Source organism: Zootermopsis nevadensis, unplaced genomic scaffold (assembly GCF_977971745.1).
Source record: "Zootermopsis nevadensis isolate Lab colony 2312 unplaced genomic scaffold, Znev_1.0 Znev_ptg000006l, whole genome shotgun sequence".
Classification (NCBI taxonomy): Eukaryota; Metazoa; Arthropoda; class Insecta; order Blattodea; family Termopsidae; genus Zootermopsis; species Zootermopsis nevadensis.
In genome coordinates, this window is record NW_028259138.1 from 1,682,637 (window position 1) to 1,696,020 (window position 13,384).

Here is a 13,384-nt window from a genome sequence, read left to right on the forward strand (position 1 = left end):
GAGAATCGCTGAATTACGAATGACCTAATGACTGAATGAAGTAGCTGACTACGGGCTGGATGGTCGGGTTTCGATTCCTGTCACGAACAATCCCGCTTCCCTGTGCCTTACCAGCTCTGGGGTCCATTAGGCATACTATCAAGTCCGTACCTGGGGATAAACCCCGAGGATAAAGCGACCGAAGCGAGAGGCTCACCACCTGTACGTCGTGGTGCAAAATTAATTTATGGAATACAATGTGTTACTGTGCAATTAAAACAAACTGAAGAATACATTTCAATTTTTATTTCAAATATTTTTATTCTCGCTAACAGCTGCATTCATAGTTCTTTAGCTGTATAATCACCCCATCTTCACTACGCAGGTAAGAAGGGTAAAGTCAATCATGCTGGAAGTGAGACCCAGGTTCAAAAGCTGTGTGTGTAGACCCCGTCCTAGGATCCCCTTTCTAAAGGGGAAGAATCCAGCTGTCTCCACGTTCCCCGAGACAAGGCGAGGAATGTGGAAATGAAACAAATACAGTAAACATGTATAAAACGGAGACATCTCCTCTGTAATTCGTCTAATCCCAAAAACACGCAGAGGGACAAACTTACCACTACGAAATGTAAAATAGAAGGAAACTAGTCTTCTGACAGACTTAACGTTTGTACATATAGTTTTTATCTACAATGTTCTTCCTGGCATTTATCTGAAAAGGGGAGAAATGATAAAGAACAAGCAAGCTACATAAGAACGATAAGGGACGATATCTGCTTTCCTTATATTACGAGATTCTTCGGAATCTTCTTAATAAAATATAATATTTAATGAGTGGAATATCTTTCCGTCAGTCCTAATCGAATTATGGACAATATATGAATAAGTGGGATTTGAAGTTTGAGGTTTATGTGGTGAAGTTGTCGATTGTCTTCGAAGAAACGTATCGCATCCATCTTGACAGTGGTATCGACCTAAAATGAAGAGGCAATTCGATCTTCTGGAAAGTCGGTAACCACCTACAACACCGCATGGAGTCACAATTTACCCCGAATTTTGTAAGACTCTGTACACTCATCGTGAAATTAGGCTTTCTCAACTACAGTAAGCCTGAATGATAGCGAAAGATTAACTAGAATAAATGTGGAATAAAGCAGCACTGACCTATTCCAAAGAATTTTCACATTTTCCTGGAAGGACTGAAGAAAACCACAAGCACCTCAGTCAAGACAGAAGGTCTCCAAGAGAAGAATTGAAGCCGATACATTCCGAATACGCATCAGAATGCTACCATTACACTGGTGTTATACTACGTCACTTTGTTATACTGCCACAGTATGACTGGGAATGCCAATCCTACAGCCGCTTGGGTTCAATGCACGAGTCTTGTGCCAGCAAAGAACTGGATAATAGGCCTATACCGTTCCCTGTTAATTACGAAATCGAAATACCTTATTGAAAAACGACATTCTGAATACGTTCTCTATTAAATAGTCATCTAAATTAAGCTCGACACTATCTTTATCAATTATAAACTAATTACTTGTGGCTTTCGCAGATAGATATACATAAAGTACATTTTTTTAAAGAAAGAAATATTTTGTAATGATCATACCGACATTTATGTTACGAAGGCAGTCAATTTATAAATCCTTCAACTCCAGCTTTCATTTAATTCTCTGTTAACTAAAACTCGATTAACATTTTTATAAATTCTTTTTCGGTACTACATTTATTTATGTAAGTTGTTATTTATTTATTTATTTATCATAGTTTACTTAACTATACAAACAGTATCTCCAACTGTATAGCGTCAAAATGGAGGACAATGCGAATAATGAAACGGAAAGTATGTGAAAGGAAGCATTTGCTGCAGCGGCTGAAGAAACACACGAAAAACCTTCGTCTTCGGACTGAGATTTGAACCCGAATACGAAGCAGAAGTGCTAACCACTCGGCCAGGACAAACGGTGTCAATTTGTTATTCCCGCAAATGAGCCCCACTAAAAGACGGTGTATGGAGAAACGAAGGCAAATGTTTAAGCATTCCTGACGTTGTCACCAAATGGTGATCAGTTTCATGCTTCGGTCTCTCTGCCCCCGGCAAGAGCCCCGATTGGAGGGTGATTGAGCTCCAGAGCCGGTCCGGACAGTGTTGGCAAAATGAAAATTCCTGCTCTTGTAGAGAATCGAACCCCTGCCATTCAGTCACTTACCATTGTGATAACGCGGCAACCACCCTCTAAAAATATACTCTTTTAATCTGTTTTTAAAATTCTCCTCTTTGAAATGGAGATCTTGATACAACATTGCAAATGCAAATATAAAAAAGCAACTATTCCCCCCCCCCCCCCACCTTCGTACATTACGTTTAACTGCCCTATGCAGAAAGTGCCTCAGTCCTAGGATCTTAATTATGAGAAAGCAAAACCAAACTGATTATCTTCTTTGGAAAATAAATACAACTAACAGACGGAAATTTCCTGCTATCACGAAAATTATATTTTATAAGCCCATTAAAAGTTCTGTAAAAATCTAGGGCAGAAATTCTGGGTAGAACAATAAATTAAAATTACGTATAATACAAAGTCATGAATTTGGAAAGCTGAAAATAACTCAAACCTGTTTATAAATTACGAATTTGGCTTAGTTGATTTTACTTGTTTTTTGGGCTAGGGCAATAGATTACATTATAAAAATTAAAGATCAAGTATAACAATAAATCTTACTAAAAGCAGGTTCTGCCTTCTTTCCTCCAGTAATATTGATACCCTTATAGTTCATGACTTTCCAATAAGCGATATTTTTGAAATTGTATTTTTCTAGTAAGAAGAATACCTGCTACTTCTGCGCCTCGGAAGTCCTTCATTGCCAAACATTTTTTGCATGTTCTTTAATCGTTTAGATTAGATTCTTACACTATATTTAATTAGCGTTTTGTGAAGACCGTCAAACCACATAAAACGCAGTATCAGTATAAGAACCTCCCGCTATAACAACAGTGAATTTGCTCCACACGTCAGCGAAACTTCAGACAGATCTTCAGTGAATGATTTAGGACATTCTGCCTACAAAACAGAACTTCCCCACCTAAAAATTGTGACATAACAACGAGTTCCTTACACATTAACAAAGTACTACGTTACCATGGAAAACCAACTTTTGTCAAAATACTGACAGAGGCACTTTCCGCGTAAAAAATCACTTAGAAACCAACACGTCTCAAGTACATCCACACTTGTTGTGCACGATCTTTATACTGCATAGACACAGACTTCCCGAGTGTGGCCAAGTAAGAAAAACAGTTATGAAGATTAAACTCAGTAAGCAGATGATCTGTTAAAATGGTCATAATATAATCCGAACTAGGTAGACTAATAAATAATCTGTAAGGTTTTAAAAAGCATGTAGTTGTAAACAAAATTAACAAAAACAATATGGAATTAAAATAAATTCAGACATGTTCTTCATTATTCAGTTCAAAAACTGTTATAATCAGGTCTGCATTTTTTTAAACTGTACTAAACCCCCAATTTTTAGGAGTCTATACTAAATTAATATAGTGCCACGCTCACCACACAAGTTCGTACTGTTGTATTGTTTGCTAAATTTATGGTAAATGATTTACAAAATATACAGGCATGGCAGCCTTCAATGGCATTATGTCTACGCAAAATTTAATAAAAATTCGTCAATTACCAGTGACAGTAGTCAAAAATTCATTAAGGGAACGGATATACATACAACTGGTAATAATGGTTACAAACATGTTTTAAAATCAGTAAAGTAGATTAATAATAATAAAGTTATTATGAATTAGTCGATGAAAACTGATGTAAGAATTAAAAACACTGACCTGTTCAAATAAACACACACAATTGGACAGCTTTAGATTTAATGGTAAGATCAACGCGAGTTACAATACAAAATGTTATACAGTTACATGAGGACAATGATTACAACCAGGGAGGTAGATTATTAATAATGATAAATCAGTCCATAAACAGCGGATGTCAAATTTAAAAATCCTGAATCGTTTAAATAAATGCATTAAACCGGACAGAATCAAATTTAATGGACGGGAAAGAGAAACACGGGTTACAACCACCACTTTTACACAGTTGTTAATACGTACGTCATGTGAGAAGCACCTACGCGCAATTAGCACAAACAATTGTTAGACTTCACCTGGCACAGTTACTTTATGATGACGTACAACGTACGCAATGAGAAAAAAACACCAAAATTCCTCCGAGCAGCTTACATAGAGCGGCTTATAAATACTTTGTGGGAGCGAAGTTCGAGTTCCAGCTGGAGTACAGAGAGTACAGACTATCTTGACATATTTTCGTTATTTTCGTCAGTCCCTCCTGGCGAATTGGAAAGATGAAATTAACTAAGTCAGTTTCTTAAAAATGATATCCCATGGAGTATCAATCAGTAAGTATGAAACAACTTACCAAACAAATTCAGTGTAGTAACGTGACTGACTTTGAAGAATATTTAATGAAACTGTTTGAACTGCAGATTTTATACAGCGCGTAATCAGATGGTAACCTGATTATGAATGGTATGCAAATATTGTAAAACGTGTACTGACTATTGTAAGTTACGGTATTCTCCGTTGTTCGCACAAAGACATAGCGGAAAACCAAATACAACGTCTTTCATAAAAGCCTGCAACACACACGCTATTCGAAGCAAAGTGCAATTATATGGGTTACAGATTAAATAAAATCTTCTCAAGACAGCGAATATAAAGATGGCTGTCTTTTGAATTGTACCGCCGTATATTCTGGTAGAACTTTATTGACGTTCCCTAGGTACTTGCTGTCTCCATCATCAGAACACTCATCGCCACTCACAGGCACCACAAGCCAAAAGACAATTTAAGTAAAGTATATTATGTATGATTTGAGGTTTTCACAGTGAGGACTATGAAGATTTCTGTCATCGCCCTGATGACGGAGGCAGTATGACCTCTGAAACGTTTGTAAACATCGACCAGACTACACAGCGCAACAACCCAGAAGACAGAAATCTTCATACTAAGAATCGCCCTGATGACGGAGGCAGTATGACCTCTGAAACGTTGGTTAACATCGACCAGACTACACAGCGCAACAACCCAGAAGACAGAAATCTTCATACTCTGATGACGGAGGCAGTATGACCTCTGAAACGTTTGTAAACATCGACCAGACTACACAGCGCAACAACCCAGAAGACAGAAATCTTCATACTAAGAATCGCCCTGATGACGGAGGCAGTATGACCTCTGAAACGTTGGTTAACATCGACCAGACTACACAGCGCAACAACCCAGAAGACAGAAATCTTCATACTCTGATGACGGAGGCAGTATGACCTCTGAAACGTTTGTAAACATCGACCAGACTACACAGCGCAACAACCCAGAAGACAGAAATCTTCATACTAAGAATCGCCCTGATGACGGAGGCAGTATGACCTCTGAAACGTTGGTTAACATCGACCAGACTACACAGCGCAACAACCCAGAAGACAGAAATCTTCATACTCTGATGACGGAGGCAGTATGACCTCTGAAACGTTTGTAAACATCGACCAGACTACACAGCGCAACAACCCAGAAGACAGAAATCTTCATACTAAGAATCGCCCTGATGACGGAGGCAGTATGACCTCTGAAACGTTGGTTAACATCGACCAGACTACACAGCGCAACAACCCAGAAGACAGAAATCTTCATACTCTGATGACGGAGGCAGTATGACCTCTGAAACGTTTGTAAACATCGACCAGACTACACAGCGCAACAACCCAGAAGACAGAAATCTTCATACTAAGAATCGCCCTGATGACGGAGGCAGTATGACCTCTGAAACGTTGGTTAACATCGACCAGACTACACAGCGCAACAACCCAGAAGACAGAAATCTTCATACTCTGATGACGGAGGCAGTATGACCTCTGAAACGTTGGTGAACTTCTATCAGACTACACATCGCAACAACCCAGAAGACAGAAATCTTCAAAGTGTATTTAATTTCAGCCTCTTTTCTCAGGCCTGTCTTCAAGATGTTGAAGAACTTGTGTATGTTACGCTGTGTGAAAAGTTTCAATGTTGTGTTTCTTGGCAGTTCTGTAAATGTCGTAGACTATTACATTTTCACCGACTCTCGGCTCTTTTGCAGACAAATTTCCTCATGAAATATATCTTACAACCCCTGAGAATTAAATATCAGATGTTTTAACGTATTTCAGTATTTATAAGTATTATAGTCAAAATTATGTGTTTGTGATTACTGCTTCCAAGAATAACTAACTTCTGAATTATGTTAATTTTGCCACTATATTGCAGCCTGCATTGTTTTATATGCTATTTACTTATTTCTTGACTAGATTTAGGTTCATAAGGCCCATTACATCAACTCACATTCAAGAAGTGGCCTCTTTCTTCGATGATTTTTATGTCTGATTTGAAGATTTCCAGGCGACGTAACTCAATAAAATCTTCTCGGGCGATCAGCCGCATCAAATGGCTAAAAGAAGAAACCCACGTTGGGGACAGAGATGGTCACTGAAAAGTCGGTTTCTTCTTTTAACAATTTGACGCGTTTGTTCGTCCATGAAGATTTTATTGGAATCTTTATGTCCTTTGCCAATGGATTTATAGGTATAGTACAGAGCGAAATTTGTTAATCTATTTTTCGGCATTCTTTCTACATTATTTAGGACACTGCGGAATGTTAAACTTCCTTAAAATAAAAAAATGCATATATAATGTTTTGTTATGAAGAATTAAACTAAACCACATTGAGGCCAGTCAAAGCGTAGAGTCAAGGTTAAGTCCCTAACTTAGGACCGACGATAAGATAATCGGCTTCTTGGTCAGAGATTTATCGCACACCTTATGAAAGGTGAGTATAGAAAAATGGTGGAATGATGATTAGCAGGGGTAAACCGAAGAACTATGAGAAAGAACACCTTGTTCCAGTGGCACTTCGTCTACCACGAATATCCCCTGAAACCACTCGGGACTGAACCAGAGTATTCGAAGTAAGAAGAATACGTCATAACTGAGACATATTGCTTTTAACGTGCGCAATGCCTTGTTTATAAATTGGAAACTTGAGCTTTATCGACTTTTTCAACTTTCGGTGATGTGACACTGTAAATTGAATAGCCCTAATTTGTTTTGACAATTTAACGTCCGTGTGCAGTTGCTTTGTGTCACGGTTCGAAGGAAAAAGTTGAGCCTTTATGAACGAAATTTTTATGCCTCTTTTTTTTAGCACAAAGTTCTCTTTCGCGAATACCACAATCATATACGTAACACGTAATATCCCACGCTTTTTGCCAATCATGTGACGGCCAGGCTTATTTCCCTCCAAAAATGGTTGCTTCAAATTTTCACCAATTATACCTCAAACTACAATTAAACAAAATTGACCTTGTTTATTAAAATTATATGTTTATCAATTATTAGTAAAAATTATGATTTTTTATAATTCCACGTTCTTTGGATTTACGATTCGAGGCAACTCAAACTGCTGAAAAGAGAAAATTACGCGACCAAACGCCAGGTGTTTCTCCTCACTGACAGTCCTTGTAAATTGTATGCGTGGTGCCTTAACCTAACTCATAGAGAACCTTTTCTTTGCTTTCTATCCTAATCGTACATAAGGGCTCACACAAAGGCCAGCTGGGTCTACTGATGACCGTCTGTCTCCACTCCCATGCAGGTAGTATGGGAGGTGAGGAGGAGGGGACACAACACAAAGTTTGATCACCGCTGTGTCCACCTAGCCTGCTATGCAGCAGGCACTGGGGCCTCTTTCCCCAGGGTGACGCTGACAACTCACCTCCATACATGACTGAAATTAAAATATGTCTAATTTTAGTTCTTTTCGTGGCATAGTGCTTAGACACAGGAATAACTTTTACGTAAAACGTGTCATATTTATATTACGTGCGGTTAATCCGGATTCGCGTTAGATGGGTGAGGAGGAGGACTCTTGGAAAATGTACCATATTCTGAATTCGCCAGACACTGCAATGAAACTGAAACTTCAATGGGGCAGTCGGTCTACAACGGATATTTACGAACTTCAAGCATACCTACGACTTAGGAGAGAAATAGGTCCTGTAAGGTATACCACAAACCTAGTTACGCTATTTAACAAACCTATAGCAAGTTAGCTTTGAGGTTCCCACGACAGCGAGTATGAAGATGGCTGCCTTTTGGGTTGCTAGGTCGTAGTTTACAGACGTTCCAGAGGTTCTTGCTGCTTCCACGATCGGGGCGAACTTCTATCAGACAAGGTGCAACAGCCCAAAAGACAGACATCTTCAAAACTATAGCAAATAAAAGCTACATAAGCCGACATGTAATAATACGTATTTTGTTCATTTAAAACTACGAAACACACTTTCAATTCTTCTCCTGGCGTAAGACAATGACATATAACGTGGTGGATAAACAAGAAGTTGTACGGTATAAATAAAAGTGAAGGCTAAGTTCCGTGCATTATTAACCTCGGCACTAGAAAGGGCTGGAAAGTCAGTCAGCTTCAGGCTTCGGCCGCTCTGCAGTATGCTGGGTGGAAACCAGAGGCCGTCTAAAGATGGCGGCAAAGACAATAATAATGACACTTCCGTCAGGAATCCAACATAGGTCGTCCAGCCAGTCACTGCTCAATTAGCTAACTCGGTTCACACAATCTAATATATTTAAAGTAGGCCGGGTATTAGAATGTCTCTGGCTACTTACTACACAGAAAGAACGGGCTGTTCATTAGAAGTTAAGTGGTTTCTACAAATACCAGAAGATGGTGCCGTAGGCGTAAAGAAAACTAATTCCTTGGATCATGCTAAGTTCACAAGGGAAAACATGTTAGACTTAACTGAGCTCACACAAAAGGTTATTCACGCGTTCCTGGTACAACGCACAGTCTATTGTCTTGAAACACATGGTGACAGTATTGTTAACTCCTGAATCCATGGAACACAGTCCTTTTTGAGAAGCTAATATTTGCTCAGCACGTCAAGAAACGTCCTGCGTTTTCTAGAACCCAAAGATTCATTACCATATTTAGAAGAGTCCGCCACCGGTCCCTGCCCTAAGCCAAATACGAGTAAATCCAGCCCACTCTGCCATTATAATTTTTCATGTTATCCACCTATGTACGCCAAGGTTTTCCCTGTGGTCTCTTCCCATTAGATTTTCCGACCAAAACTTGTTCGCATTTCACGTAGCTTCCATGCGTACTGCATTTCCTGCCCATCTCACCGTCCTTATTGGTTCATACTAATACCTATTAATTCCTATCAAAATACTTTTAGCGTTAACTACGGCTTCGTTGCGGGAAATATCAAAATTCAAGTAACAAATGGTACCATTTGTTACTTGAATTTTGATATTAGTAAAAACACAGACTCATGCAAGACGCATAAACGAAAACGCAGACCCATTATGATTAAACATTACGTTCCATTATTCTTTTACGATGCTGTGTCATCAGCTGAGTCCGTGAGCATGGTTTGGGTGAGACGGAACAGATCGTTGTTTGCGTTGTAGTCAACACTTTTCTCAAAAAGCAATGCCAGTGGTAACAGGCAAAATTATCTAAGAATTACTACACCAGTAAGACATACACGCATATAAGAGTTGGCTGACAATAAATCACTAGGCACCGCTGTAAACCGGGGAAACAGTACCTGGCACTCAAAGGTAGAGGCTGGGTGGCTCCAAACAGCCGGCTACGAGAAAGATATCTCTCTTCCGGATATCGAACCTCGGCCTGTCATCGTCCTCTTTATGTAAAATGTGATTAGGAACTGGCTGTGTCTAATGTCTAATGTATAAACAGTTATTATTCTAAATATCTGCATAAACACACGTGGTATGGTGTTTATATAAAAGCTTAGCTCTTCATTACAAATTGCTTTTTCCTCGGTGGGACTATACTTTACTTTCGTGCCACTCGTGGCTTTTCGGCGTCGAAGAGTAGGATTTACTGAACCGGCAAATACCCACTTTTCAGCGTACAAGAAATTTCCGCTTTCATGAAACTCAAACGTTCGTCACCGTGTTCACAAACTTCATATTGTACTTCCCGAAGATCATTTTCATTTTCCCGCCACCTCCAAAGTTTCTCGTGTTCTCTCTTCCTTCGACAATTTCTGAACCAATTGTTGTGTGCATCTAATTAGGCATCAATACTGTGTTAACTGAGCAGTAGAATATCGCTGGCCACTGGCCAATTTCGTTCAATGTGTGTAAAATTGACTCTGACTTGGAAGAAGATCGTAAATCAAAATGCATGTTTCTATTTGCTGATGAACTCCCTTTCCTCGCCATAGTTATCAATGTATGCAGTTATCTGAGGTAACCAAGCATCACGGTGAAGTAAATAACTTTTCCAAGTCAGCAGGTCATTGACCTATTTAACAAAGTTAACAGCAACTTCTGTTCTTCAAACAATAGTAAAACTTTTCATTTATGTTCCCTGTACTCGAAGTGACCCTGAGCCAAATTCTGGAATTTAACTGCTTATTGTAAGCGACTGCTTCAAACATGCACAGAACACTTATCTCGAAACAAACAAACCCAACGGAAAAGTACTGTTTTGTAAACAATTATGGGGGAAAATCTGCGTCTCCTTTCCTTGAAATCAATCATCTACGCCTTAAGACTATTAAGAATAACATGAGTAATTGTTTGCCCTAAAATTTAGTGATAAATATCTGTGCATCTTTTCTATCTGCAGATGTTTCCACTGCACTAAATTTGTCAGACATAACCTTAAAGTGAGCACCGTGGCCATGTTTATAATAGTTAACAAGATAAAGATGTTTTAGGCAGACTGTAGTTATATTTTCATGACCAATGTCAGTACGAAACGTTTCGTGTGTAAATGCAAAGAATGTGAATGTACTTGAAGATGGAGTTAAATCTCGTGTGTTTAGCCTATGAATGCTAACTAAGGTCGTTCTAGTTATGTGAATGATATCAAAACGAGCAATATTCTGTAAGGTGATTATGATGGTAATGGTAGGTGAGGCTGCAGCTGTTACTACTAAATGTTGTTATTACTGTCATTATTATAACCCACAATCACAGTATTACGCATCATTAAGTGGTCTTGCATTTCTAAAACAAAACTACACGATTTAAGAAAATCAAGAGTTACACAGACAGTTATTTAGTACCTCTCTTAGAGAAGGTTTATTGCATGTTTTTGAAAACATATTCTTCTTAAGATGGTGTTTGATCTGTTAAAACACCTCAAGTGGGCCTAGTAAGTGTCTTGCTTGAGTCTTTTGGAATCAGTTTGTTGAATCGATATACCGACACAACTTACAGTTTATGAAATTTTCACTTTTTAAAAATTATATCTGTATCCTCTCTTTTCCGATTTCTTTCACGTTTTTCCAGAAGAAATTCTCATGTCGATAATTTTTACTTTCTTCTCAGTGTTATTTATAATCAAAATGCCAGGTTTATTATTTTTTGGCATAGGGAAGTCATTTATTATTAAGTTCTATTATTATTACACGAAGGAGGAAGGCAGATAAGAATTACATAACTGCATGTGTCAGCAAATCGAACTTAATAACATGTCACAATCTACACTAAACTAACCTTCTAGGGGCCATATAATAGTAAGAGTTATATGGCATGCTTATTTGTAATTTTATGTATGAACAACATAGCAGATAATACATTATGCCATGTATAACCATCATCCTGCATCCGGAAATGTCTGTTGGAAATACATAGTTTTGAATCCTATCGGGTACATGTTAATTAGAATGTAACCTGTCCTCATGTTTGGGTAACATAGTAAACTCTGGACTTCGGCTTTCTGAATCATACTGAAGGGACAAATATCATTAAATGTATCTAGTTTCTGGGGTACTTAGAGAGTTTCGATGCTAAATGAAACAGTAGTCAACCCAGAATATATTACCCACACATGACAGGCCTTACTACAAAATACTTCATTTTACCTTGTTTTGCCCCATGTCGATGAGTATGTAGACCAATAAGACAATCTCCTCTTCATCGGCGCCCAAACCGGGCCCTTGCTGACCAGCGGTAGCCACGTACAACACACAGAGATACGGTGCTTCCATCATAATTGTTGTTTTGTTGCTAAGGAACACTACTCAGATAAAACACTACCGACACATCATATCTTTCTGTCACAGTTATTCTGCTACACTTCAGCGTTGAAAATAAATTTCGTTTCACAGTAAAATTCTAGTTCAGTAAGTTTCAATAGATCTGCAATGCACTATAATACGACGAATCAGTGTTTATTTACATAAAGATATCACAACTCTCCACAAACAAAAATAAGTTGTATGTCTTAACTGAAGTAAATCTCCAGCAACAGAATGGATATACGTGTTGATACACGAAATGAACAAATAACTTAAGTGGCAAGATGGATTCTTGTAATTACGTATTACGAGACATTTGTCGAAGTGATTTCACGTACATATTCACTGATCACGTACGTTGGTCAATAAATTACGTTATGGAAGTAATGGACGGATTATATTTTCACATTATACGTACAATTCGGTTAACCGGAATAATCACACTTTCTGCATATGGTCGGCGTACGTAAATCGTGGACGCATTTTCTCTTAAATTCATTACAATTATCAAAAACTAAATTACTCTGCTTAAAACACATGAGGTTTCACTTCACAACCATGTACCAGGTAGTAAACACAAAATAAACATAAAAACCTAAAAATCTTCCTGTAATCGAGTCACGCGGCTTACTTACGTGTGGTTACAAAACTTTCAAATTGCTTACGTCGATCCGAATAGTCGGATTATTTCACTCTTTGCTTACTATACTGTCCTTAATGTACGTCCGATACTGGCGTTTTCTACTTTCGAAAACATGTTCTGGAATTTGAATATTCGGATATGTAAACGTTTTCGTGTGTTGATCGTTTGGCGTTTCCCAGTTACAAGACTGAGTTACAGTGCATCAGCACTCCAAACCGAAACCTCTCCCCGCCAGGGAAAGTGAAGAACAAGCAGGTAGGAAAGGTAAGTCCAAAGCTGTTAGTACGAAAGATATACTGCCACGACTTCAAACCAGTTGTATTACGATCTGTGAGTACAGTGCTTGCTTACCTAGCACAACAACGCAGCAGACTACCATATGCAGTGTTTGTTTCTATAGTAACTTTCAGTGAAGTTTTTCTTTTCTGAAAGGAGTACGAATACAGTTGGAAATATTAACGTAACTGGTAATAAAACAATGGAGATGGAGTAGCTGGTGGTATTAATATTTTAGCCGACCATTTATCTACAAAATATGCATAAATATATTTACCCAAGTTTTATTTATGCTCGTAGTATTACGTTTTAGTCCAGCCTTATAAAAGACCG

At 38.3% G+C, this 13,384-nt stretch overlaps 1 protein-coding gene and 1 long non-coding RNA gene across 7 annotated transcripts in view; one reads left to right on the forward strand and one right to left on the reverse strand.

Annotated features, from left to right (window-relative positions):
- The window catches only part of fus (epithelial splicing regulatory protein fusilli), a 186,956-nt gene extending 173,946 nt beyond the window's left edge, over positions 1-13,010 (reverse strand). For 4 of the 6 annotated variants that reach the window (XR_015533764.1, XM_022060424.2, XM_022060416.2 and 1 more), the window contains exon 1: positions 11,977-13,006. Coding sequence is in view for 5 of the 6 variants with exons in the window: in XM_022060424.2 (XP_021916116.1) it covers positions 11,977-12,105 (129 nt within the window). In the remaining variant the exon portion in view is untranslated. Of the gene's footprint in view, positions 1-11,976 lie in introns of all 6 variants that reach the window. The other 2 variants (XM_022060434.2, XM_022060407.2) reach the window with 2 other exon arrangements.
- LOC110828100 (uncharacterized) overlaps positions 1-13,384 on the forward strand; it is a 156,879-nt gene that overhangs the window by 95,019 nt on the left and 48,476 nt on the right. The window lies entirely within an intron of this gene.